This window comes from Rhipicephalus sanguineus, chromosome 2 (assembly GCF_013339695.2).
Source record: "Rhipicephalus sanguineus isolate Rsan-2018 chromosome 2, BIME_Rsan_1.4, whole genome shotgun sequence".
Lineage (NCBI taxonomy): Eukaryota > Metazoa > Arthropoda > Arachnida > Ixodida > Ixodidae > Rhipicephalus > Rhipicephalus sanguineus.
In genome coordinates this window covers 37,201,742-37,228,267 of record NC_051177.1, presented here as the reverse complement: position 1 = coordinate 37,228,267, position 26,526 = coordinate 37,201,742, and the positions used below count along the sequence as shown (strand labels likewise).

Below are 26,526 nucleotides of genomic sequence, written 5' to 3'. Positions count from 1 at the left end.
TATCCAGAGATTCGTCTCACGCCCCATACGACAGCTACAAATCTCAAAGGCTATACTTTTACATACTGAATGCGCAAATCAAGAGGTGAAACACGTCATGGCTGCCATGTTTGAAACAGTTTAACGATTATATTGTTGAATAACTTCTTCCTGTATCTCACAGCGGCATATATGTGATTTATTAATATTTATTACATCTCTGTAGTAGTGGACGGTCAAAATTTTAAAGACACTGTACATTACGCTAGCGCTTATATCACTGTTGACGTCTTAATAAAACTTCCGTGGTGGCAGTTCGCTTTTCCGGTTGATTCCGTAAATGGATGTTGTTCTGAGACTGGGCGTGTACGATACAGTTTCTTTAGCGCAGGTGAGTTCATTTGTCACCTTTTCGTTGTTGTTGATGCGGTATATTGAAACAGGGACTCGCTGTTAAGCAGTAGAAGGGCTGTAACGAAAGATCGCCGTGCAATGGACCCCTTGGCGATCTCTTTCGGCGTTGCTGTCTGCTTTTGTAGCGCTCCTGGTCTCACTGCTAGAATTGTGTACTTTCGCATAGTGCTATTTGAGGAGTCTCGATCTGACACTCATTTCTCACGAGTGGCTTTACTTCTAGGTGAACGAGTAAACCCGCAGCGATGGAGGACATCTTTCATTGGTGTCGTGAAGGGAACGCGTTCCAAGTGCGTGTATGGCTTGACGACACCGAACATGACATGAATCAGGGGTGAGTCGATGTTCGCGCTCACGTCGACTTCCGCGCGTCGCGACAGAGTGTTTATATAGCAGAATCACTTGAAGTGCTTGCGAAAGACAGGATTCGGTCACCTGCCGTTCAATATTACATGCATTTGGACGTGTATTCTCCGCGTATGCCAGAGACATGTATTCCTACTGAGATTTTGAGGTCAGTTCCTTTTTTGGCGGTGGCAGTAGTACGCCTACGTCGAATATTCGTGTGAGACGCCTTTGCTCGTCGATATTTACTGCAAATTTAGCACTGATCGATCTACGCCACTCCGCAGGGAGATAATAGATGAGAAAATGCCTCTGCTATGCCTGTGTAAGCGCTTGTGTTGTCAACACCTCTCTCTGTTTTTGTTTGTGTGAACTTGAAAGTGTTCTGCGATGCAAAACCAACTCGTCCAAAAGATCGATGTGTAACACCGATCTCATGACAAGTGCACGGCGCCGGCTTTTACAGCATCCCAAAAGAAATAAAGAAGCCTGTGGTGTACTTTTTCTAAGTGCCTTTAAAGTAGATATTTTTAAATTTATTTATGGTCATTCGTATTCGTATTGCAACTTTGCCACAGAGCGTGTGTGTATACTTGCACTTTTCAATTTACATAGACTTCCTTATGCTCACACGGTAATTGCAAAAATGTTGCTGTTACAGGGATGATCATGGGTTCAGTCCACTTCACTGGGCTGCCAAGGAGGGCCACGCAAACATTGTGGATATGCTTATCGCACGGGGCTCACGAGTCAATGCCACCAACATGGGAGACGATACAGCACTTCACCTGGCAGCTGCTCACGGACATCGTGACATTGTGCATATGGTAAGTCACTTAACTGCGTACATATTTCCACAAAAGTTCTTAAGTCACCACACACATGACCTAAGTCAACTAAAGGCAATGCTTTACATACGTCTACTGAAATAGAGGCTGACCGCATAACTCTCATCCGATGTATTTAGTAAACATGGCATTTTTTTACTTTAACAGCTGAATTAGTTTTGTAATGTTTCATAAAGAAAAGGAGGGAGGGAGGGATTGGAGGTAACATTCTGTGCTTTATGTGCAAGAAATTACGCAAAATTATTAAAAGTTCTTTTAGCCATAACTGCTTTGCACAAGCTGTTATCAAATTTGTCATCATTTGCCATGCATTACACATGCAGATTTTTGTGTGAGAATGCAAAGCGTGGGCTGTGCTCTGCATTCTCTGTGGGAACAGTCAGTTACAGTACATGAAATAGTATTTGTTCTGTTCATTACACTACAACCACAATAAGATTGTCTTGCCCCCATCGTCATTGTGTCATTGTGCACTATTCAAAGGTTTTGCTCAGTATAGCAGGCCTTGCGCGATGTTATGGTGCTGTTCAGCCTCTGCTGCAGTAAATTGGCTCAGAGCTCTGGCAACATGAAGTCTGTTAACTCTTATTTATGCTTCTGCGTGGCACAAGCATACAGAAGTAGTTGAATGAGCGCTTTAAAAGCTGTCGACTTGGCTTCTAGTAGAGCACGGTTTTCAAATGAATGTTGCATTATAAATTCTGCTATGTGGCCTTTGGATCTGCAAGCAAGCCATAAGAGAGGTAGCCTGTGTGTCAGAGAACGTGGCCAGTGTATATTCTTTTTGCCATATATATTCTTTTTGCCATATTCTTTTTGCCATTATAAATTCTGCTATGTGGCCTTTGGATCTGCAAGCAAGCCATAAGAGAGGTAGCCTGTGTGTCAGAGAACGTGGCCAGTGTATATTCTTTTTGCCGGTGTATGTTCTTTCATACTGTGGCTCGTGTTGTACTCTAGCTGTTACACTTCTCCGTCTTCTTGTGACACTGTGTTTTCGTTTTTTTTTTTTCACAGCTTCTCAAACGCAAAATGGATGTGAACGCCATCAACGAGCATGGAAACACGCCACTTCATTACGCTTGCTTCTGGGGTTACCAAGCAATAGCAGAGGCAAGGTCTTCTAGAATCCATTTTGGCCGAGTCCATTTGTGCTTACCTCTTACCCTGTTCTCCTGCAGTGTTTTTCTTTCCACGAGTGACACTTTCTAACTGAGGTTTCCAACTCACAAGTTAAAGAAGTCTGGACATAAGAGGGGCGATATTGTAGCGTATTGAACAGGGGAAACACAAACACTCGTTTATTGTAGGCGAACTTGTGCCCAGATAACTAGGTGCAAAATCAAGGAGTCCGCTATAGCGTGCCACACATAAAAAGTGTCCGTTGGACGAACGCACTTCTTCTTCTGGCCCGCAGGTCAACTCACAGTCTCGTGACCGTGCGCGAGAGGCATGCGTTGCGCGGCCACATGAAGCACGAGCAGGCGCGAGACGTTGCGGACGCTAACCCAGCGGCCCGCTGGCTTCTTGGTAGAGAAAACTTATTGTCGGCAGTCTCTGCGGCATTATGCTGGAAAATACTATGCCACTGCTAGGCGCTGCTGTCTGTATGTGCAACCAAGTTGCCCTTATTTTATATTCCCACCATGTTGCCATTTATATCAACAATGGTGCCGTAGTTGCTTAGCTAATGCAGCTACACGAAACCAACTTTAGTTATTGCATTGCAGCACAAGTACAACCAAGCTGCCAGATTATAAAAAGGAAATCTGTTTTAATGCACTACTCGGTATAAAGAAAATGTTAACTTGAGACATTTAGATGTTCCTACTGTATCAACTTGGGACTTTTACTCAAAAGTCTCGACTATCCCACTAAATTTGGGATGACTGGCAACTACACTTCGAGCATGTTTGGCAACTACACTTCGAGCAGGTCAACTCACAGTCTCGTGACCGTGCGCGAGAGGCATGCGTTGCGCGGCCACATGAAGCACGAGCAGGCGCGAGACGTTGCGGACACTAACCCAGCGGCCCGCTGGCTTCTTGGTAGAGAAAACTTATTGTCGGCAGTCTCTGCAGCATTAGCCCCCTCCGGAATACGCATCGTCCCGATGCGCGATGGGGGGAAGTAGACAAGAAGGGAGCGTTTTCACTGTCTCTCGTAATAGGGTTTCATGTGCACTACGTGTACGACCTCCGCAGTATTTTGCCGTTTTGAGCGCTCGTGTCCATCGGGGATGACTTGGTAGTTTAAGTCACTAAGTCGTCGGAGAACCTTATATGGACCAAAGTACCGACGGAGGAGCTTTTCTGAGAGCCCGCGGTGTCTTATTGGTGTCCATATCCACACTTTATCGCCTGGATGGTACTGAACTTCTCGGCGGCGCAGGTTGTAGTGGCTTGCGTCCTTGCGTTGTTGAATTATTCGGTGTCGTGCCAGCTGGCGCTCTTCTTCAGCTCTTTGTAGAAAGTCGTCAACTTCAGATGGCTCGTAATTGTCGTTGTCTACTGGTAACATCGCGTCGAGTGTCGTAGTGACAGTGCAGCCGTAGACCAGCTGAAATGGGGGGACGCGGGTAGTCTCCTGTAGGGCCGTATTGTAGGCGAAGGTTGCGTATGGCAGGATTTCGTCCCACGTCTTATGCTCAATGTCAACGTACATCGATACAGTCGAACCCGGGTATATCGAACTCGCCAAAAAACGTTTATTAGTTCGATCTATGGCGTAATTCGATATAGGCCCGCTATAGGATTTGATGACACAAAGGCACATACCAATAAGAAAAGTACTTTATTAATATGGTGGCTTACTTGCGTGCCCTACTTTGGAACAAATTAGTCCCTGGATTTTCTTCTGTTTCAACGACATGGCTGCGTGCGACAGCACGCACGCCTCCACGTTGTCCAACAAGTCGGAGCAGCTGAGGCCGCAACCTTCCATATTCACGCAATAGCGCCGGACCAACGCAAGTGCACTAATCACTTCGGAGGATGTAGGCAATGGACCATCGTCAATTTCCTTATTGTTGTCGCTTTGGCTCGTGGTCGGCACGACGTCTGCGACGTAGCCCTCATCTTGTAGCTCACCCATGATGGCGACATCATCGTCCGCACTGATGAACTCGTCGAATGTCGATCCGTCGATAGCTCCCGGGAACTCAAGGTGCTCCTTGGAATTTTGTGCGCGGCGGCGACGTCGGACTTCTTTTCACCGCGCTTGACCCGATTTATGATTTCGAGTTTCGCGGCGAACGGCAAATTCTGCCTCTTTGCACAAGCCATGACGACAGCGCGCCAATAAAGTTCACAGAGCACCAACAGGCAACACCACCAGCACGGACCACGCTGAATGAGGACTCGAGGAAAACAGGCAGCAGCAGGCACACAAGCATAAAGAAAGAAAAAATGGCGCTCACTTCTACCGCCTCCGCGCCTCGGAGAAAGCACGACGGCCTCTGATTGGCTGTAAGCGCTGCCAGCGGGCCAGGATCATTTCTTGCAGGGGGGTGTTCGCCCGTGCACAACCGGGTCTAAACCACTTTTTCTAGGGTGGCGCCGGCGGTTTTCCCCGCCACCGCGAGGGAAAGCCAACTTGCTGGGGCACTTTTGAGGCACATGGAGTTTGATATATCGGTTGTCGTTGCTATTTTCGTTCGATGTAACAGTAACTTTTGCTATATATTCTCAATGTAAATTTACCGTGTTTAGAAATTGTTCGATATACGGGATAATTTGATATAAACGGGTTCGATATAGTCGGGCTCGACTGTAGCATGTCAGCAATGGTTTGGTTTAGGCGTTCCGTCAACCCGTTCGTTTGTGGGTGGTATGCAGTGCTTTTCCTATGACTGGTATTAGTCATCGTCATCAAGGACTGCATCAACGCAGATGTGAAGGCTGCTCCTCGATCGGTAATCACGACCATTGGGTCACCGTGTCGAAGAACTATGTTTTGAACGAAAAACTTGGCAACTTCAGTTGCCGTTCCTCGCTCAAGGCAGCCAGTTTCAGCGTACCGTGTCAAATAGTCCGTCGCGACGACGATCCACCTTTTCCCTGATGATGACATTGGAAACGGTCCGAGAAGGTTCATTCCCACTTGTTGAAATGGAGTCTTAGGAGGGTCTATGGGCTGGAGAAGGCCGGCCATCTTGAGGGGTGGTGCTTTGCGCCTTTGCAATTCGCGACATGTCTTCACATAATGCCGCACAGACGCAAACAACTTAGGCCAGTAATATTTTTGGTGAATTCTGGCAAATGTTCGACTGACGCCCAAGTGGCCCGCCTACGGTTCATCGTGACAAGCTTCTAAGATTTCAGGCCTCATGGCTGACGGTACAACGAGTAGGAACTTCTCCTTGTTGTGCTCAAAGTTCCTCTTGTAGAGTGCATTAGCTCGGAGACAGAATGAGGATAATCCTCTCTTAAATGCGCGTGGAACTTGGACATCAAACTCTTCGAGATGCTTTATCAATTGGAGCAGTTCTGTGTCAGCCCGTTGATGCTCGGCAATTTCTGAGGTTTCCATTACACAAAAGAATGGGAAGTCCTCTTCTTCTGAAGGAGTAGAGTCGAGTGGCGAGCGTGATAAGCAATCAGCATCGTTGTGTTTTCTGCCAGACCTATATACAACGGTAATGTCGTATTCTTGGAGCCTGAGGCTCCATCTCGCTAGTCGTCCCGACGGGTCTTTTAAGCTTGCCAGCCAACAAAGTGAGTGGTGGTCGCTGACGGCACGGAACGGCCTGCCGTAGAGGTATGGCCTGAATTTACTGATAGCCCATATGACTGCCAAGCACTCTTTTTCTGTCGCGGAGTAATTTCTCTCAGGTTTTGAAAGGGTGCGGCTCGCATACGCTATCACTTTCTCTGCTCCCTTTTGCCACTGAACGAGGACTGCGCCGAGGCCAAGATTGCTTGCATCTGTGTGGACTTCCATGTCGGCGGTTTCGTCGAAGTGGGCAAGGATAGGCGGGGCTTGCAAACATTGCTTCAATTCACTAAAAGCCATCTCTTGCTCAGCATGCCAAACGAATGGTACCTCCTGTTTCGTGAGTCTTGTTAGAGGTTCGGCAATTTTTGAGATATTTTCCACAAATCGCCTATAGTAAGCGCATAAACCCAAAAATCGACGCACCTCTTTCTTGTCTCTTGGCTTTGGAAATCGTGCGACGGCCGCAGTCTTGTCGGGGTCCGGACCAACACCTTCAGCGCTGATCACATGACCCAGGAATCGAAGCTTCTAAATCCCAAACTGGCACTTTTCCGGTTTAATCGTCAAGCCAGCGGACTCAATAGCCTGAAGTACTAAACGTGGTCTCTCTATGTGCTGGTCAAACGTTGCCGAAAAGACCACTACGTCGTCCAGGTAGACTAAACAAGACTGCCATTTGAGGCCCGAGAGGACACTGTCCATCATGCGCTGGAATGTCGCTGGCGCACAACAGAGGCCGAATGGAAGTGCTTTAAACTCATACAGGCTGTCCGGGGTTACGAAAGCAGTCTTTTCACGGTCTCTTTCATCCACTTCAATTTGCCAATACCCGCTTTTTAAATCCAATGAAGAAAAATATCTTGCGTTCCGGAGCCGATCCAATGTATCATCGATTCGAGGTATGGGGTATACATCCCGCTTGGTCACGCTGTTCAGTTTGCGGTAGTCGACACAGAATCTCAACGTATTGTCCTTCTTCCTCACAAGAACTACCGGCGATGCCCATGGGCTTTTGGACGGCTGAATGACATCGTCCTCCAACATCTCTTGCACTTGACCCTTTATGATCTCTCGTTCTTTCGGCGATACTCGATATGGATGTTGGCATACTGGCCTTGTTGTTTCGTCTGTTATTATTCTGTGTTTAACAATCTGGGTGCGCCGAACTTTTGACGAGGTGGATAAACATCCTGCAAAAACCTCTTATCAGGTCTTGTATGATTTTCTTCTCGGCTGGCGACAGATTTTGGCTGATTGCAACTGTTCCTCCGACATCATGCACAGTTTCTGAGGCAGGTGGATCCTGACACCAGGCTACTTAAATCTGTCACAGCTGCAAAACTGTGTAGAAAGGCAATGGCAGTGTTCTTGCAACATGCTGAATTTCATTTCCGAAATTCGTGAGCAATACATTGGCACACCCACCACGTAACTGAATAATGCCCCGAGCTATGCAAATGCCTTTCTTCAGCAGCAACTCGACGTTGGCATCCGCTATGCCTTCATTGTCGACGAATGCGTCATTCCTTACGCCAACCAGCACGCTGCATCGTGGTGGCACCGTTACGTCGTCGTCGATAACACGCAATGCAGGACACTCCGGCTCCTTCATGTCTATGGCCAGCTTCGTCGAGAAAGAAACGCTAGAATTCTGCAGGTTAATTATAGCACCGTTCGCCAACAGAAAATCCATCCCGAGTATTACGTCCCTCGAGCATTCTGGAAGTACGACGAAATCAGCGACGTAAATAGAACCTTGAATTCCGATTCTTGCGGTACATCTTCCCAGAGGTGCAATGAGATGGCCCCCAGCCGTACGTATTTGTGGTCCACTCCAAGGCGTCAAAACTTTCTTTAAGTCCTTTGCGATAGCATAGCTTACGACTGAATAATCGGCACCTGTGTCGACTAAAACGTTCAATTCACACCCGTCTACGGTAACGCGCAAGTCCGAAGAAATTTTTTCTTTAGTTATCTTAGTCCTCGTATTCTGCTCGTCGCTGCTGCACTGGCGCCTTGACAGAGGATCTTCGCTTTGTCGGACATCAGCAGCCTTGCCTCCCCAGGTCGCTGGCTTCAGTTTTCCTGACGGGGACTCATTGAACGGCGCCTTGTTGAGCTTGAAATTGGTGAACTTGAACGCCAAGGGCTTGGCGATCGATAACGAGCAGGCGCTGGTGACCTTGGCTCGTGCTGGAAACTAGCAGCTGGAAATTGATGCCTTGACAAGTAGTCCTTGATTTCGACGGGTCTTTCACCATTTCGGGGGCATGGCGCATTTACGGAAAACCCGTGGAGACCGACTCTTCGATATGGGCACATTCTGTAAAGGTGTCCAGCTTCTCCGCAATGAAAACAAAGCGGCGTCCTGTCGGGTGTGCGCCACACGTCGCTTTTTCGTGGCCTCAGATCTCCTTGAAAAGGTGAGCCGCTCGAAGCCGATGGACGGCCACTGGGGGCTGCAAACGAAGCACTGTGCACGACGGGTTGGCGCAAAGCGTCTGCGTACGTTGGTACTCGACGTTCCTGCAGTGGCTGTTCGAGTCGAACAGGTTGCTGCCTCGGGTTCCGCTTGCAGAATGGCGTGACGAACTTCATCCCGAATAACAGTGGCAAGAGGTGAGACTGTCGGCGTAACTTGTGGGTGCAGAAGCTTTCGAAGCTCTTCCTTTACAATGGATCGTACCATTTCCCTCAGCGCTTCGCTGTTGCTGCCCATGCTTGTCGAAAGGACATCTGTAGCTACTACTGGCATCACGGTTGTAGTGACGGGAGCGCTGCTGCAATGCGCGCTCTATGGTCGTGGCTTCGCTGTGGAACTCAGCAACGGTGCGTGGTGGGTTGCGAACCAACCCTGCGAATAAGTCCTGTTTGACTCCTCGCATCAGGTGACGCAGTTTTTTCTCTTCGGTCATGTTCGGATCGGTGTGTCTGAAAAGGCGGGACATATCCTCGATATACATGCCAACGCTCTCGTTCGTGCGCTGGTTTCTGGACTGGAGAGCATTCTCTGCCTTCTCTCAACGATCGGTGCTGGCATACGTAGCGACCAGATGTCGTCGAAACTCTTGCCAGGTCGATATCACCGCTTCGTGGTTTTCATACCATGTCCTCGCTGCATCCTCCAACGCGAAGTACACGCGGCTCAGTTTTCTTGCCTCGTCCCAGCCGTTGATGTTCGCCACCCGCTCGAAGTGTTCTAACCAGTCCCCCACATCTTCGTACGTATCACCGTGGAAGGGCTCAGGCATGCACGGTGGGAACACGATGAGTTCGGATGTCACCGGGCTGGCCATCGTTCTTTTGTTGGGAGTGGACGATGCCTGTGTTGCCGGAGCAGTAGGGAGCGGTCCAAATTCAGGCGGGTCTCCTCGGAGGCGCCTGCTTGCACGCTGGTGTACTGGAGTCAGTTCGCCAGGTTCCAATCGCTGAGGGTCAGGGCTCCGCTCTCTTGCACCCAGGGGACTTCCAATCATACCCCGCACCTCCACCAGAATGTAGCATATTGAAGAGGGGAAACACAAACACTCGTTTATTGTAGGCGAACTTGTGCCCAGATAACTAGGTGCAAAATCAAGGAGTCCGCTATAGCGTGCCACACATAAAAAGTGTCCGTTCGACGAACGCACTTCTTCTTCTGGCCCGCAGGTCAACTCACAGTCTCGTGACCGTGCGCGAGAGGCATGCGTTGCGCGGCCACATGAAGCACGAGCAGGGCGCGAGACGTTGCGGACGCTAACCCAGCGGCCCGCTGGCTTCTTGGTAGAGAAAACTTATTGTCGGCAGTCTCTGCGGCATTATGCTGGAAAATACTATGCCACTGCTAGGCGCTGCTGTCTGTATGTGCAACCAAGTTGCCCTTATTTTATATTCCCACCATGTTGCCATTTATATCAACAATGGTGCCGTAGTTGCTTAGCTAATGCAGCTACACTGAAACCAACTTTAGTTATTGCATTGCAGCACAAGTACAACCAAGCTGCCAGATTATAAAAAGGAAATCTGTTTTAATGCACTACTCGGTATAAAGAAAATGTTAACTTGAGACATTTAGATGTTCCTACTGTATCAACTTGGGACTTTTACTCAAAAGTCTCGACTATTCCACTAAATTTGGGATGACTGGCAACTACACTTCGAGCATGTTTTTGACTGGAGGCATGTATACCACAAGTTGTAACAGTTCTCTTTTATATGTGTCTGCAGGACCTGATTGCCAGTGGTGCCTTGGTGTCCATCGCAAACAAGTATGGTGAAACACCACTCGATAAGTGTAAAGGTCACATGGGGATTCGCCTGAGAGGTGAGCTTGCACACACACTGCAGCGTTTGTTAGTGCACATATTATAATATCTGTAAGCCAGGCTGAAACACAAACGGTAAGGAGCAATGTAACATGCATAGTATGCGTAATTAAGTTACTATTATGTGGAATCTTGATACATATGAAGCTAACCTCAGAGCTTATGTACATGGGTGGCTAACGCAGTGTTATACAGACGCACGCAAATGAATGTGGAAAGTGGAATAAGCTGTGAAGTCTGTTTCCTCTTCATGTTTCGTTATGGTCCTGCCTGCAAATGGATGTCTAAAATGATCATATGTTTTTTGTGGTACAGAAGTGGCTGAACAAGCAGGCCAGGATTTGAAGAAAATTTACTACAAAGATCAAAATTGGCTTGGCACGAAAACAAGGACAAGTAAGTGTACTTTTCATTTTTTTTGTGTCCGCTCCACAGTGCTTGGAACATTCAGTAAATTATTGACCAACTTACTTCAGCATTGTGATACTCCTTCAACAGTTGTCATTTGAATGCCTCCTTCGTCAATTGCCTCGTTCTATTTCTTCCTCGCTTAAACATACTACACTCATTCCCTATCGACTCGCTGATTTTTTTGTTCTGTCTAATCTGATCACTTGTTTACTGACTTGCTTCATTTGGTACATCATGTGGAGGGCTGCATTTTGAAGTGATTATTACATTTTGATGAGGAAGGAGATAGAGAATAGAATGAGCTAACTGCTATAAGGATAGTTATTTTGACTGTACTTGTGTGCAGTTAATAATGAATGCTGCACATGTTTGTCAGTTTCTTGTGGCTCTGATGGTGAAAGTCAAATGAAGTTACTGCCTGACCTTCCAGACATGTTGCTTGTACTTCACACATGTTATGCAGCAGCATGCTTTCTTTCTCACAGATTCTTCAGCCGTCTGGATTTTAGCTTGACCGTGTTTTTGCTTGTTTGTGTACATTGCGGGTCCATGAAAGCGCAAATTATTCAAACTGTGCTAAAATTAAACAAGGTGCAAATACCTGGAGGGCTATATGAGATGAAAAATGCGGGAACACGCGTTGTCACTGGAGCCAATATTTTTACAAGCGGACTTGTCTTCTTCCAGGCTGCAACTGTGAAGAAGACACGTCTGCTTGTTGAAACGTTGGCTCCAGTGGCATCCCGTGCTGACGAATTTTTCACCACTGCAAGCTTCCGTCTTCCCCTAAACTTCCGCCTTTAGTGGGCTATATGTAACATTGCCAATTAATGGTGATTATGGGCAAATTTGCAGCCAGCATAAACATATGAAGTTGGAAGTGAACCATTTGTCAGGCATGCTAATGCCAGCTGCTACTTGTGTGGGAAATTCAATGGTGCCTGTGTATGACTAGTGCACTTAATATTAGTATGTGGTGCAGGCGCAGCTTATCCCTTTCACACGTTATGTACACAAAGAGCGAGATATATCGAGCTTTGGATGATTGAGCCTCCTGCATAATAAATTGGTCTTCATTTAACTTCATTTTGCCAGTGTACAGTTGTATATGATCCCTTTGCTGAAGGCACTACCACGTTTGACGAGTCGTTCCACGTGCCACTTCCTGCGAGCCATGTGAAAAGTATAATTTTTCTTTGCTCAAAATGGACATTACCAAAAATGAACTTGCACTATATTTCTAGCCTGGGATTTCATTCTATTTATGCATAAACGGAGCATCAATCACTTCAGGATAAATAGATATTTAATTACAACTTAATTAGGAATAGTTACTATAACACACATTAATTAACATATTATGACATTATTTTTGTTGCAATAGACTATTGAGTGCCTTGAAATAACGTTGTATCGATTTGATACATTTACAGATAGTTTTTCATAGGTGGCGTCTGAAAGGGTTATATATCACTGTTTTTTAAATGGCATACATTTAAGATAATCCAGCATTTTTTACAACAGCTCATTGGCACAGCATTGTCAAATCCGATGCTACAAGAAAGCAGTAGTGCTAGAAGCTGCTCAGTAATGGTGCTGTGTGAATGTGAGTGCGAGTCAGCTATATGCTCTTTCAGAAGCTTGGTGACAAAGTATGAGGAGTGAAAGCAAACACAGAGGTTAGAGAGACAACATGGCACTGATAACATTGGGGAAGCAGAGGATTTTTTTGAAGCATCGCAAGCAAAGTACTGAGAACAGTGTACTGTGCGTGTACATTTTTTTTTTTTTTTTAATATTATGCCTTGTTACCGCTTTGTTTCAGGGGATGCCACTCTTTCGAGGCACTCGGGTATCAACATGGATGAGCTCAAGTTCTTCCAACAGATTGCATCGACCTCATCTGGAGAGGTGAACTGGACCTTTTAATTTCGCAGCTTCATGTTATTCGGTGATGTGCTCCATACTCGTAGAATGAAGTGCGTCAGTTTAGGGCTGACTTATGAGCGTACTTTCGCTTGCACCATCTCCAGTTCATGCGACTTGTTAACTCGTACTCCTTTCAGTCTACAACGCCTTTAGCGACTTCATTTGCAGCGAGATCACATGACACAGTCATGTAATTGCACCTGTGGAGTGATGAAGAGCAAACACTTCTTTGTCATGCTGGTACTTTCTTGCAAACAGCATATGTTTACTTTTTTTTTTCTCATCAGTATATGTAATGATTCCAGCACCCATAGAAATGTGCTTGAGTTACTTCTAGCTTTAAATTAATATGCTGATTGGTCATTAGGATTATTTGATTATTCAGAGTAAGTGAGCTTCTAAAACTGTAAAGGTGTCCAGACTGCCATTTGGTTATTCTGTGGGTCTAATGAACTTCTTTTTGACAAGACATGCAGGCTTGCATATTAGCTCACAATAACTGAAATCCAAATGATACCAAATTCGAACAAATCTAAAAATTATGATATTCAGGTTGTGTTTCTAAGAACATTGAGCCCCTTGAAAAAAAAAAAGTTTTCATTCGATTTCTTTTCTCCCAGAGAAGAGCAGCACTGCTGGAAATGGCTAATGATTTATCATTCATAGCGCATTTATAGTTAGCGGTGTTCGCATGTTATATTTGGGCTGCTTCATCTCTTGCCAAACGTCCCTCTAAACACCGCATTAAGGTAATTATGCATCCAGCACGATTAGGTTAGTGTCCCCCACTACAGTATGCCTTAAAATCGGGCCTTCAATTTAGCTTGAAAACCCTAGAGCTTTAATTTTTTTGAGACTCTGGTAATTCACACCGGTGATACTTCAGTAAAAAAAATCTCTGGCCACAAGTCATTTGAATTATGACAAGTCTGCCACAATTTATCCCCTTCAGGTACAATGTCCACACGTGGACGTAACTTGTTTTTGCCAGTTCTTTGGACTAGTGGCCAAGAAATTGCAAGACACATTGGCATGAATGAATGAATCGGACCTTCTGCATAGTCGATGTGTCTTGACTTGACCTCAATGTGCTGCGTATGACCGTAGCCGATCACTTTGGTGAAGGCGCTATGATATTTGGCAGGTTGTTCGACATGCGGCGTTGCAGGACCAACAACAAAAGTATTATTTTTCTTTGCTCGAAATGAATACATCAAAAAACAAATTGTGCATGCATTTTGAGCTGATTATTTTGTTCTTTTTATGTAAAAATGGAACCTGACCGACTGCAGAATGAATAAATATTAATTTATATGCTGATTGATTAAATATTAATTTATATGCTGATTCCTATCAATTACTTGAACTTGCACAAAACAACATATTATTTCATTTTGTTTCTTGGAATGTAATATTGAATGCATTGGAATTGTGTTGTGCGATATTGACACATGTGTGGACAGTCCATCGTAACTCATGCCTGAAGGGGTTATTGATCTCTGCAAGTGCCAGTTCCGACACTTGGCAAGCTCCAGCATTCTTTCTCGTGCAGACTTGGAAGGGCTCATGGCAAGGGAATGACATCATAGCCAAGATCCTCAAGGTGGGCGAAGTGACGCCACGCATCTCCCGAGACTTCAACGACCAGTACCCGCGCCTGCGCATCTTCTCGCACCCAAATGTCCTTCCGGTCATCGGCTGCGTCAACCGTCCTCCGCACTTGATCGTTGTGCAGCAGTACCTGCCACACGGCTCTCTCTTTGACATCCTGCATGGATCGACAGGTACGTACCTGAAAACACAGCTCGAGCTTGTCCACAAGCACAGATTTTTCTTAGCCGTGTAAGAAATTTACATTCTTCAAAATTGTATGAACAAAGAAGGCTGACGTTAGTCAAAACAAGACAAATGCCATTATGTTTTTTTTAAGCCTGAAAACATTGTGCATCGGAAAAGTAATGCTGTAACTGTTACTGTCTAAAGAATTCTATGTGCAAGAGCAAAGGTCGTCATGTGCTTTCCTTGAGCATGTTTATATATATATAAAGAAGCTTGCCCAGGAGGTCTGGAATGCGAGCATAGAACAGTACCAGGAAATATAGAGTTGAATAAAGAAAACCTATTGCAGGTCTAAGGTATCATTCATTCGTTCCCTTGAAGAAGTCAGCTTATTAAAAAGTTCAGAAAAATATGGCATTCTTCTCTGCCCTGTCTGGCAAGTTTCACATCATCTTGAAGTGCTGAAGTGCATCCACCTTAATGATATGCATCTGCCATAGTTAACCAATACCAGTTATCTGATGTACAGTATCTGCCTTATCTACCACAGGTATGGTGGTGGACCAGGCGCAGGCACTCAAGTTTGCCATTGACGTTGCTCGCGGCATGGCCTTCCTCCACACCCTCGAGCCCATGATTCCCAACTATCAATTGAGCAGCAAGCATGTCATGGTGAGTATTTAATGACAGTAGATGTTAGTCGAACCCTACTTCATAAGTCAGTACTTGCCTAAGTCATAAGCTGCAGTTTAGAGTCTGCAAACCAAGAATGCCTCAGCTTGCAGTGATGTTTTCACATCAACTTCAGCAGCATATGAAGGTGGCCCAGTGCATTAATGGCTTGAATATTGTGCATACAGAATATTTCTAGGATGACAAGGATATAAAGTTGGTTGAAGGAAGGTACTAAGAATGCAGCTACTGTTTAATAACCATCTTGGCTTGGGCCACTCTGTGCTACTAGAGCTTTGCTGTAATGCAAGGATTCCTTTCTTATTGCCCACCACTCAATACTAATTGATCCCAGTGACAACATAGGCAGCGTGATGCTAGAACCGCCAACCACACGTGAAAAAGAAGAGTGGCAAGGTAGAAGCGTTGCATTGCATATGCGCCTGCCACAGTTGTCACACTGTTACTGAAGTTTCGGAGAAAGTACTTTTATCCCGGTGGCGCCAATTGAAAGTTGAAGCGGCCATCCCTCTGAAAGCCATAGCTGTTGTGGTTGCATTAGTTGGCTAACGTCTGGTGGAACATCAAGGTGGGAAAACAAACACAGAGTGCCAGGCACTGCCCTTTCAGAGATGCACAGCTTCATGGGACGACTGGCAATTATTCTGCTGTAGTTCCCGCCAATCAAAGCGGTCAAAGCTATAGTGCCTGTTACATACATGTATCTTCTTGTCAACAAGATAACTGATTGCATGTACTGGATTATTGAGCAAAGTACTCCAGTTACAAAATCTTTTGCCTAGAAAAGGGTCATTGATTAATGAGACATGTAACAAGATGTTATTGTTTACTAGTAATTACATGCAATTACATCATGATAGTGCCCTGATGGCTTGCAGTATGTACCAGGGGCGAAGCCAGAAATTTTTTTCGAGGGGGTCTTGTGTGCGCATTTGTATGTGTGCATGTATATACCCCCCCCCCCCTCCCCAGCTACACCACTGATGTTAAAGAGGTCATGAAGCACCCCTTGGGCTTGTTGAAAAAACACAACCTGCGGAAAGCTGACACGGCTATGAACTGCTCTGCAAAATATTACAGTCGTGCGCGCTGCGTGAAGGCCACAAGCGGAGCACGAAGTTGCCATTTCCTCAGGCGCCCTCTTTTCAAACAGAGGCCGGTTCTCACTCTCGTCGGTGGGCAGGGCGCCTGCACGTTGACATCGCGGAGGCATAGCATGCTTACTGGATGATAGCCGGATGAGACGCGCTTCTTGCCACGGGGTGCTGCCACTTGCCCGCGCCGCACTCCTCAGTCTGATAACTTTACACGGTAGCCGCACTCGCGCATGAGAATCACAGCGGGAGAGCGATCGCGTTTCATGACGCGCGCTGACGTAACTTCTTACCCCCGTTCCATCCCTCCCTGTCTAGATTCCAGTGCGCTCGTGGGCACGAGAAAAGAGAGAAAGCGCTGAGAGCGTGCGCCAAACCCCTGTAACTCCGCTGATTCTTGACGGATTCGAGAAATTTTTGCGGCAATCGATTCGGGAGCCAGTAAACTCCGATACTAAGGTCATTAGATCATTACTTGGAAAAGTGGTTCATGACCCCTTTAACTATAGGAGAGCTGAGGAGACGGTGCAATGTCAGTCTCTTTATCAGCTGTTTGACGTGCCATCTTTTTATCAGTTTGTGTTTTATGCTCACAGGATGAGGTGATAAGAGAAAGCAAATGATGTTCTTGTTTGTCTCGTTGCCAACAGGTGGATGAGGAAATGACTGCTTATGTGAACATGGCCGACGCCAAGTTTTCCTTCCAAGAGCGGGGAAAGATGTATAATCCTGCTTGGTATTCGCCTGAAGGTGAGCTGTGCATATATATAATGAAATTTTAGGTGCCGGCCAGACTTGTTTTAAAGATTAATGCTGTGGTGATAGCACTGTGAAGCCGATGTGTGCCACTTCTACAGTGACTGAGACTTGTTGAAACATCTCTCTATACATTCCCATATCAGTACATGTTCTGCATAATTATTGAGACGAGAATCAGTTGTACATGTTTCCGTAAGAGGAATATAAAAGGCACGTAGAATGTTGGAACACAAACTGGTGATCGCTTTTGGCACATGTGTTCAAATTCCATAGAGTAAAGTTTTTTAAAGAATAAAAATGAGACATAAACGGATATAATGCAGCCCCACTATTACTAATGCTTCTGCTATCGTTCACCTACCTTATATGAATAACAGTGATTAGGACGTAACCTTTTTTAGTTTCAGTTGTAATTTATAGATTTTTAGCTATCATACAGTGCAGCACGAACTCATGCATGTACTTTGGTGATCAAGTGCATTGTTGGTACATTGCTACTGCTGGAAACAGTTGACACCTTACTCAGTGCAATGTGGCATGAATAAAGACAGGTAAAGCTGCTATGGAGGCTAGTTGGTTCTCATCTCAAGAAATTGAGTTTTTAAAGGCAGCCATGAAGTAACTTAGACATGATCGTTTTACAGGTGCCTATCGTGGATGGGACGTGGTTAACTGATGTACAACATGTGCTGTTTAGCTTTTGCTGTTCTTTTCGTTTTTCCTTTCTTTCTTCTTTTTTTTTGTTGTACATAGGGATGTGTCTTCCACAGAAATAAACCAGTCGTTAGTACACGCATCACCCTGTGTGTGTTTTTTTGTCCTTTCGTCTAGTCCCTGGCAGCGCGAATAAGCCATGAGTAAAGACAGTGGTGAATTTTATTGCACGTGCTCAACAAAAAATGTCATATCGTATTGATGCTGTTATAAGTTTCATCACAGTACTAGGTGCCTTAGTATGAAAACAAGTCGTGTATCCCGTTGCTAATTTTCACGTCTTAGCTTCTCCTATCTTCACTTGTCATCATGCCTTCACGTTTTGGCTTGTTCGTGGTGTGCTGTGTTCTCCCATTGAAGTTTTGCGTTTTAATTTCATATTGTGGGGTCGCTTACTTCTATACTGTAATCATCACAGCCTTGCAGAAGAAACAGGACGAGATGAACTGGAAGGCAGCTGACATGTGGAGCTTCGCCATATTGCTGTGGGAGTTGGCGACTCGCCAGGTTCCTTTTGCAGACCTTTCTCCAATGGAAATTGGCATGAAGGTAGTAACAGCCATCACGTTCGCTGTTTTGTGCTTTCAATGTCTCTGCACCTACTAACATGGTCACCTTTGCTTGCTTTCGAAGTATGGTAGATTTGTTTGCAGGCAAGTTTGTGTTGTAAGTGGTAACGATGCGGAAGCTGTTATGCTGATTGTTGCCCTTTTTATTCAATGCCACATCATCTATCAAAAGATTATTGTAGAGCTGCTTAGAATCTTTGTAACAGAAAGGAAAATTTGTTTAGTTTGTATGCATGCATACTATAAAATGGTGCCGAATTAATGGCAGACTAGAAAATATGCTGTAGACCAGTGGTTCTCAGCCATGGCTCTTGGGACCCCCTGTGGACCGATGGAACAGATGAGGGACTCCTTGCAGCGAGAGAAAAAAAAACGGGGGTGGAGGGGTCACAACACAGCATGCAGCGTGAAGCAGGTGGCTTTTATTTAAATGGGGGTCCGCGGAACCCAATTTGAGAACCATTGCTGTAGACACAGCACTTTTGTTAATATGTCCGTGAGACATTAGCTGGTTGAGTCACAGCAGCCTTGAATTGCTCTGCTAACAGAGGAATAGAGACAAGCCTGCTGTGAAGGCTGCAGGTTGAGAGAGCTGCCACGTTTTCTCCAAGCCATACAGCCAAACTGTGGAACACGTACCGTATTTTCTGGCGTGTAAGTCGCACCTTTGTATAAGATGCACCCCCTACTTTTTACCACTTTCACGGGAAAAAATGATATTTAAGAAGCACCTTTTCATAAGACACATCTATTTTTAACTCTGCCAACATGATAAAACACAATGATGCATGCAGAGTACATTCATTGTGAAATGCATAGTCACGCACGGCACTGGATATCTGTAAGCAGCAGTTTTATTAAGGCACAGAAAACCACTATTTATTCCACTGGATTCGAAGCCAAGTCCTCCGGCACACTGTCAAAAGTTCTTCCATCTCGGCAGCGTCTCTGGGTTGCCGTTGTCGGCCTCTGAGTAACTTTTACGCAGCATTGTAAGCACCTTGAAGCACATCATTGGCGTTGCCTCTACTATGGTAGCTACCATACCTCTGCAGCATTGCGAAACTTGGCGGGAGCACAGAAACAATGAACGCGCCGCACGGTTACCACCTACACACATACGCATACAAAACATAAATGGCGACCAGACGCCAGAAGCTGCGACTACTGCTGTACTGCAGCGACGTCTCGTACGGAAATGATGAAGTGGTACTTTCGCTTTTGTAACTGATATTGTGGGCGCTACAACGTTACAATGAACCGTTGTGGTGCCCTTTTTTATTTATTGCCTCAGTTTCATGGGTTTAATGCTTCATTTAAGAACAAACAATTCAAACAGTACAATGGGGCGCGCAACGGTGGTGGCTTTTGTTGCAGCCATAATCTCCGTGGTCGCCGCACTACTTGAACAGCAAGTAGCTGACATCTAAGACCACAGCCGCTTCATTGTTATAACAAAATTAGATATATTTTTACGAATGCTCTCGTGCTCAGTTTATCGTACTCATGAATTAAATATGGACGAATTGGTCTCGCAGAATCGCATGACTTTTTGTGTATGTAAGACGCACCAGGGAAAATATCGGAAAAAAGGTGCTTCTTATACCACAGGGAAGATATGGTAACTGGTACATGTGTTGTGTGCTAGCTATGCCTTTAACCAGAATATTTCTGCACTCCACGTGTATAAGCAGGTACTACATGGAATCGTGATGTACACATCAAAGAGGTGCAAGATAAGGGAAATGTTAGGAGGGAACAAAAACTTGTGCGCTCCTTAATTTTCTATTGCCACCTTTTATTTGCCTAGTCCATCATGAATCCGTTCCAACTTGATCAGTGCCCCACACCTGTTCAAGGACGCGGAAGTTGGCCTTGGAACTGAAGCTTCCTTCCAAAACTGCAGTCTGCACTGAAATTTTTCCATGCACCTGCAGCTACAATACAGTGCCGGTGGAGATGGGTAAATAAGACACGAGCATAAATTAAGCTAAAGGCATTTAATGTCTACACCTGATTCTGGGTTTCTGCTTGGATTACCGTATTTACTCGAATCTAACGCGCACCTTTTTTCCGGTAAAACGAGTCCAAAAATCGCATGCGCGTTAGAATCGAGTACCGAAAAAAAATAAAGAAACTCGGTTATCGTATTGCCATCGGCATTTCAAAATGGCCGCTTCCTAAGCGCCTTGGCCATTTCTGCCATTATTGTTTCAGTTCATACGTGTGCTGAGGAGATTGTCATCCCGTTCTGCGTTCGCATCGACGGCATGGAAGTGCCGACTCCAAATACTCGACGAGTGCACCACGTTGCAGCATTTAAAAGAATAGTTATTACATGTGCTGAGACGGCCGGAAATCGGGCCGCATCGCGGTCGTTCGGAGTTCCCGCAACGTGCGTGCGAGACTGCGCAAATAGAAGCAGAAGATTTTTTTTACAGCAAAGCTTCATGAAAAGGTTTCAGTGGACCAAGGCAGGGCCGGTTTCCCGAAATCGAAGAGCGTTGATAGCGACAAGGAGTTGTCCGACAGCGACGAGGACTGATCCATTACGCGACTCGTGTCGCCGCCGTAGTGGTGACAGTTCTAGCGGCAAGGCCCGCTTTTTGACTTTGTGTTTTACTTTTTTGAAACTTTAGTTCTTTAAAACCCAAATACTTGTTCTTCTTCTGAATGTGCAAAGTTTGACTCCTACGGACTTTTTTTGTTCTTTTCTCTCACTAAAAATTGGGTGCGCGTTATAATCGATGTATTACTTTTTTTTTTTTTTTTGGTCGCGGAAAACGGGTGCGCGTTACAATCGAGGGCGCGGTAGAATCGAGTAAATACGGTACATTTGTCACGTCTTAGTATATCTTGAGATTATCATGACTCTTATAAAATGTACATCAAACGTTCAATTGCTCAAGGTTTGCACATCTCCCCCCTAGGTCGCCCTAGAGGAGCTGCGAGTGACCATTCCGCCGGGGATTTCACCGCACATGAGCCGGTTGATTCGCATCTGCATGAACGAAGACCCGGGCAAGAGGCCTACCTTTGAGATGATACTTCCCATCTTGGAAAAAATGAAGCACTGAGCACATTGTGTGACCATTCGTAATGAGCGTTTAGACATGGATTACCAGCCCCGTGAAAGGCTGAAATGACCCGAATCCGAATTCTACATCTCTCTTAAGCCGTGATGTCATGTCCAGAACTGCATCACACTGAGGAAGGAAGGAATGTTGGTGCACCCTGCATTGTGGCTATGTTTCAAGTTACTATAAGAACAGCTCTGGTTAAATGAGGATGGAAGTATGAGCTAGCTCACAAATTGATTTTAGATATCTCTAAGCCATTATATAAATGCCTTTAATTATTAGAAGCAGCCACTAGATGTTTACAGCTTTCTGCAAAGACTTGTACTGTTCGAATAATGATGCAAATTACAATGCTCTTACATTTATTGCTTATGGTTGTACCAACAATTAAGGGAAACGGTGCAAGAACGAGACACTGCAGCACAGGGTGATTGATGACCTGCAGATGAACATCTATGATAGCCGATGCCCCGTGCTTTGCCCTCCTTCCATTTTCATGCTATTTTTTTCATAGTAATGTTAACAAACTCGCCCACATTGTTAATTCTGAAGAATTGCGCAAACTACAGTGTAATTTGCACAACTTTTGCAAAGAATGTCCCAGCCTTAAATGTTTGCTGTGTTAAAGTTTGTCTTGCGCATAAAACGCAGCTTGATGCACGTAAGGCACAGTTCGGTGAGTGCCTTTACTGCCTTATGTTTGTCTTCGTCTCTGTCTGTATAGTTTTTGTTGCCTATATGATGCAGAACAGTTTATAAACTGCAAATTCAGCCACATGTTATCCAAGACACAGGAACTCTAGAGGTCACCTAACCATTGTGCCTACTGAAGGCACATCTGTGCTCAGCGACACATATATTCCACAGCACCATTCACTGTGTACTTGTGTTGTAGTGTTCGTTATCTTATGTGGGAGGTGGTGTCCACAAGGGCTATTTGTAACCATACTGGCCACAATTCATCGAGGCTTGTGGAAGTCAAAGTTACGTGCACCATACGGTTTGCTTTAAGCAGGGGGAAAAAACACCTCATTTTTGTTGTACAATATTAATTTTAAATGCTCCTACTTTTGAGCAAAGACACAATGATAATGGTGCCAAAGATTGCGACGCTTGTCTGAAGACTCGTATCACACCTTTTCCTGCATAACTATCTTACTAAGGCAAAAGCCTTAGATAGCCAATTATACGTGAAAAGTGACTGTCGGAGACGTCAACGCAAGTGATGCCAAAAAATCATCATCACGTGGTGACATCATCCTATGACGTCACAGGTCACCAAAATTTGTGACATCGCATCACATGACGTCACATGATGGCGTCATAACATTACATCGTTGCTTTCGCTGTTATGTAAATTGCCAGTTTTCTCAGTGAAAATTAAACCTTTATCTGGGGATCTTTGTGCCAGAGCGACTCGCCATTGTAGCTTAGCGGCTGCAGTGTTGCACGGCTAAGCACCAGGATGCAGGTTCAATTTCCAGCTACAGCAGTGGCATGTCTGGTGCGAGATGCAAACACACCCTTTACTTGTATTTAGGTGCATGGTAAAAAATTACAGAATAATGATACTGTGCTATTAGCACATAAGACCGCAGAATTTAATCATTTCTGCCAGAACTGGAACACACTGATTTCCTTCCAGATTTTTTTGCAATGCATTCACTCAACTTTCACATAACTTTTTTCTAGAAACGTTCACAGATTCTGGATAAGTTATTCTGGGTCATGACTTTGTAACGATGCCTTGTCCACTGCCATTCCTTTTCATACTTCGTCAGTGGTCCGAGTGATGCCATTGGCCACATCATCAATGGATGATGTGGCCCTCATTAGTGCTAGATAATTATAGCAAAGAAATGAGCTGAATTGCAGTGCTACAAATTTATGGCCCTTATCTTTTATGTTTCCCAGAGAGGGCAATATTCTCGGTAAACCATTACAGATCAGAGATTATTGTAGGGACTCTTCATGGTAACATCGTGAGGAAATGAGAGACATTTGAAAAATTTGTGTGCAGTGTTGTTTGTGTTCAAGCCTAGCAATTCGAAAATTTTTGTGACTGTTGAAGCGTGCTGTTGGGCATACATTGCAATCAACAAAGCCTACCAATGTCCTTTGTGACTTTTTGCTTTTTATGTGGTAACATGTGTAAAAATGTGCTAAATGTACTCTTTATATTGACACAGGCATTAGCAATATTTATAGCGATGTATGATTTATTTGTTTGACAGTGTCTAGACAAGTCATCATTCATGTTTTAAACTGCTAGAAGTTTTACTTTTGTGTCTGTGCTTATGGGCTCTTATCATGTGTATTTTAGTTAGTAGCAGACACTGAAAACATGGCGTCTCTGATTCAAATGACGAAAGAGGCTTTAAATCGTAGTGTTAACACTTATATGACATATGTATATTTCCGTCACCTAAGTTGTTACAAGGTTACGGAACCTGATGCATTTATTGTATAAAGAAGGTGCACTGCCAAAACATTACCTGTGCATTTGTTATGCAAATAAATTGTTGCTATTAGTACTTTAATTATTAATTCTCTTTATTTTGTAAAATACCTCCATACCCATGAAAATAGATGTGCATGTCTACTACATTCAAAACTTGATCTAACAAAATCCGATTTTGCGAAGTTCCAGGAGTAGCGTAGAAATTTCCGTTCCCTGGCAAGTGGTTCAATGGGTACTTGCCATCAACCCAAATTTTTGAAATTGACTTGGCCACCAAACCCAATTTAACGAAGGTTTTGCTGAAATAAATTAGTAAAAAATGTTGTAATGTAGTTCTAATTTTGACACAGGCAGGTTTTTCATCAAGCGTGTGCTCTATCACTGTGACATAACATCTAGGCGCTCAAGTCATGGCCCTAGCTTTATTTTGAGGAGGATGCTCGCGCTCCCGTGAATGAAACAATGTACTCGGCACTCAGTAGCACTCTTACGTACCAAGTGGCTCTAAGGGTGGCATTGGTTAAGTTATTTCATGGTCCAGGTGACATATGGCACTGACCATCTCCTCGCAACTTTGTCGCTCGGCCTGCTCGCTCAGTCGCTGCATTCATCCACCATGTCTTTGCATACCAGCTGCCTATCACAGCTCCACGTGACTGTCTATCTGGCCTGCATTACCTGGACATGGAGCCTCCCAAGAGGGCCACCCTCGCCTTCTTTCTTGATTTCACGACCTTTCCGATTTAACTAAATAACGCGAATGTGGTCATCACTTCGTTAAATCGAGTTTCAACCATACTGTTACACTGTGCAAATTGTTCTTGATGCTCATTTTTTGGTGGTGTTCAGCTTCAGCTTTCAGAGTCACTGCTGCTGATGACTTCACAAAGAAATGAGGAATGATTATCAACAAAAATTTTGTAAAGCAATGGGAAGTAACCTTAAACAATGTGTTAAGGGCTGCAGAAGGTGCAATAGAATAGTCAGGCCAGCTTTTTCAATATGTGCTGTACAGTGTTAATGAAGGTTGGGAGCATAGTAAGGACGACTTAATAGATGACTTTTGAGTGATTCCTTAATCACATTTTTGGTGCAGTAATGTTAACTGGAATTGATTACATTTCTGAAGGAAATAATTTTAATTGGTGTTTTTTTTTTGTAACGTGTAAAAGCCTGGTGCCTACACATCAGTTCACTTAAAGCCTCTGAATGATTATCCATATGTTCAATGCTACACAATGTTGTTAAAGGGACACTAAAGGCAAATAACAATTCATGTCGGAGTGAAAGCTCAATGTATGAGAACTTCTAAAATGGCAATATTATTGACAGCAGTGCCCTACTTACCGAGAAATTAAGCTAAATGTATCACATGATGAGCGCCACGAGTGGGACATTTTCGAAGTGATCCCGATGACGTATGAGAGTCTGCCTACAATAAATCACTAGTAATCAAACTAGCAGCAATAAAAAAAGAACCTTCCGTGAATCAAAAGACGTAATAAAATGCTGTTTGTTCGTTTCCGTTTTATTCATGGAAAAAAGAACCTCTGTGGCGTTGCCATGGGGAACGGCGCGTGTGGTTCAATGCTTTTGTTTTCGCCGAACTGTGCTTCGCCCGGCGCCCTGCTTCGCTCACGCGGTCATGTCTCAGTGGTAGTTTCAGGATCGCATACTGCCGCATGTGTTTTGCGCGCTCATGAAAGTCGCTCTGACAGAAAGTCAGAGCTTCGATGGCTGTTGTTGCTGCTGTGGGTCCTGCTACTTTCGCTCTGCTGCTACTAGTGTTGGCAGCCGCGCAGTAAAGGCGGGCAACGTTGGGCACGGCAGCAGTGACGTATGAAAGCCTGATTTCAAGCGGGTGATTTGAAGTGAGCTAACACGACGCGGACCACTAAAACGTGATTCTCTTTCAAAATAAGCACTTCTTTCAGCTCAAAAGTAGCACTACGAGGTTTCTGGGCCGCTATTTCAACAATCAACGTCGACTTAATATTTGCCTTTAGTGTCCCTTTAATGAACCTCTGCTCCAAAAACAAGGTAAGTGGCAACTGACTGTGTGTTCTGTCAAAATAGCATTGTTCGCGTAGTAAGTTGTGCAAACGGTGTAAATCGGTAGCTATGTAATTGCCTTGATATCTCGCACTTGCACTGAACAAGAGTGCATAGCCAATTATGTACAACTGAGCCTACACTTACTAGAAAAATGTAGCTTGAAAGCATAAAGGAACATACATTAAACAGTATAGTGTTAAATCAGTGCCTATTGAACTCATTCTGAATTTCTTAGTTGAGAAATCACTCTTTGTAAGTGAGAAAATAAAGGGTGAAGACACCATGGAAGCAACGCAGTTTAGAGTTTTTTTATGGTGCTTTTTTTCTGTGACAGAAAATACCACATAATTTTCTTGGCCATGCTTAACTGACTAAT

The 26,526-nt window shown here is 44.7% G+C and overlaps 1 protein-coding gene across 1 annotated transcript; it reads left to right on the top strand.

Annotated features, from left to right (window-relative positions):
• Positions 1–122: 122 nt before the first annotated feature.
• LOC119382762 (integrin-linked protein kinase) lies at positions 123–24,174 on the top strand. The gene is made up of 12 exons (XM_037650602.2): positions 123–370; positions 617–727; positions 1,400–1,565; positions 2,604–2,699; positions 10,509–10,605; positions 10,922–11,002; positions 12,843–12,928; positions 14,499–14,730; positions 15,276–15,397; positions 17,163–17,262; positions 18,404–18,534; positions 21,485–24,174. The coding sequence occupies exons 2-12, from the start codon at positions 639–641 to the stop codon at positions 21,629–21,631; spliced, it is 1,347 nt and encodes a 448-aa protein (XP_037506530.1). The 5' UTR covers positions 123–370; positions 617–638; the 3' UTR covers positions 21,632–24,174.
• Positions 24,175–26,526: the final 2,352 nt, after the last annotated feature.

Bases quoted from the DNA above. Each gene is read 5' to 3' on its own strand.
- LOC119382762 (XM_037650602.2), top strand. From the start codon at position 639: ATGGAGGACATCTTTCATTGGTGTCGTGAAGGGAACGCGTTCCAAGTG. The intron at 2,700-10,508 runs GCAAGGTCTTCT...ATGTGTCTGCAG, and splicing joins GTTACCAAGCAATAGCAGAG to GACCTGATTGCCAGTGGTGC. The intron at 12,929-14,498 runs GTGAACTGGACC...TTTCTCGTGCAG, and splicing joins CATCGACCTCATCTGGAGAG to ACTTGGAAGGGCTCATGGCA.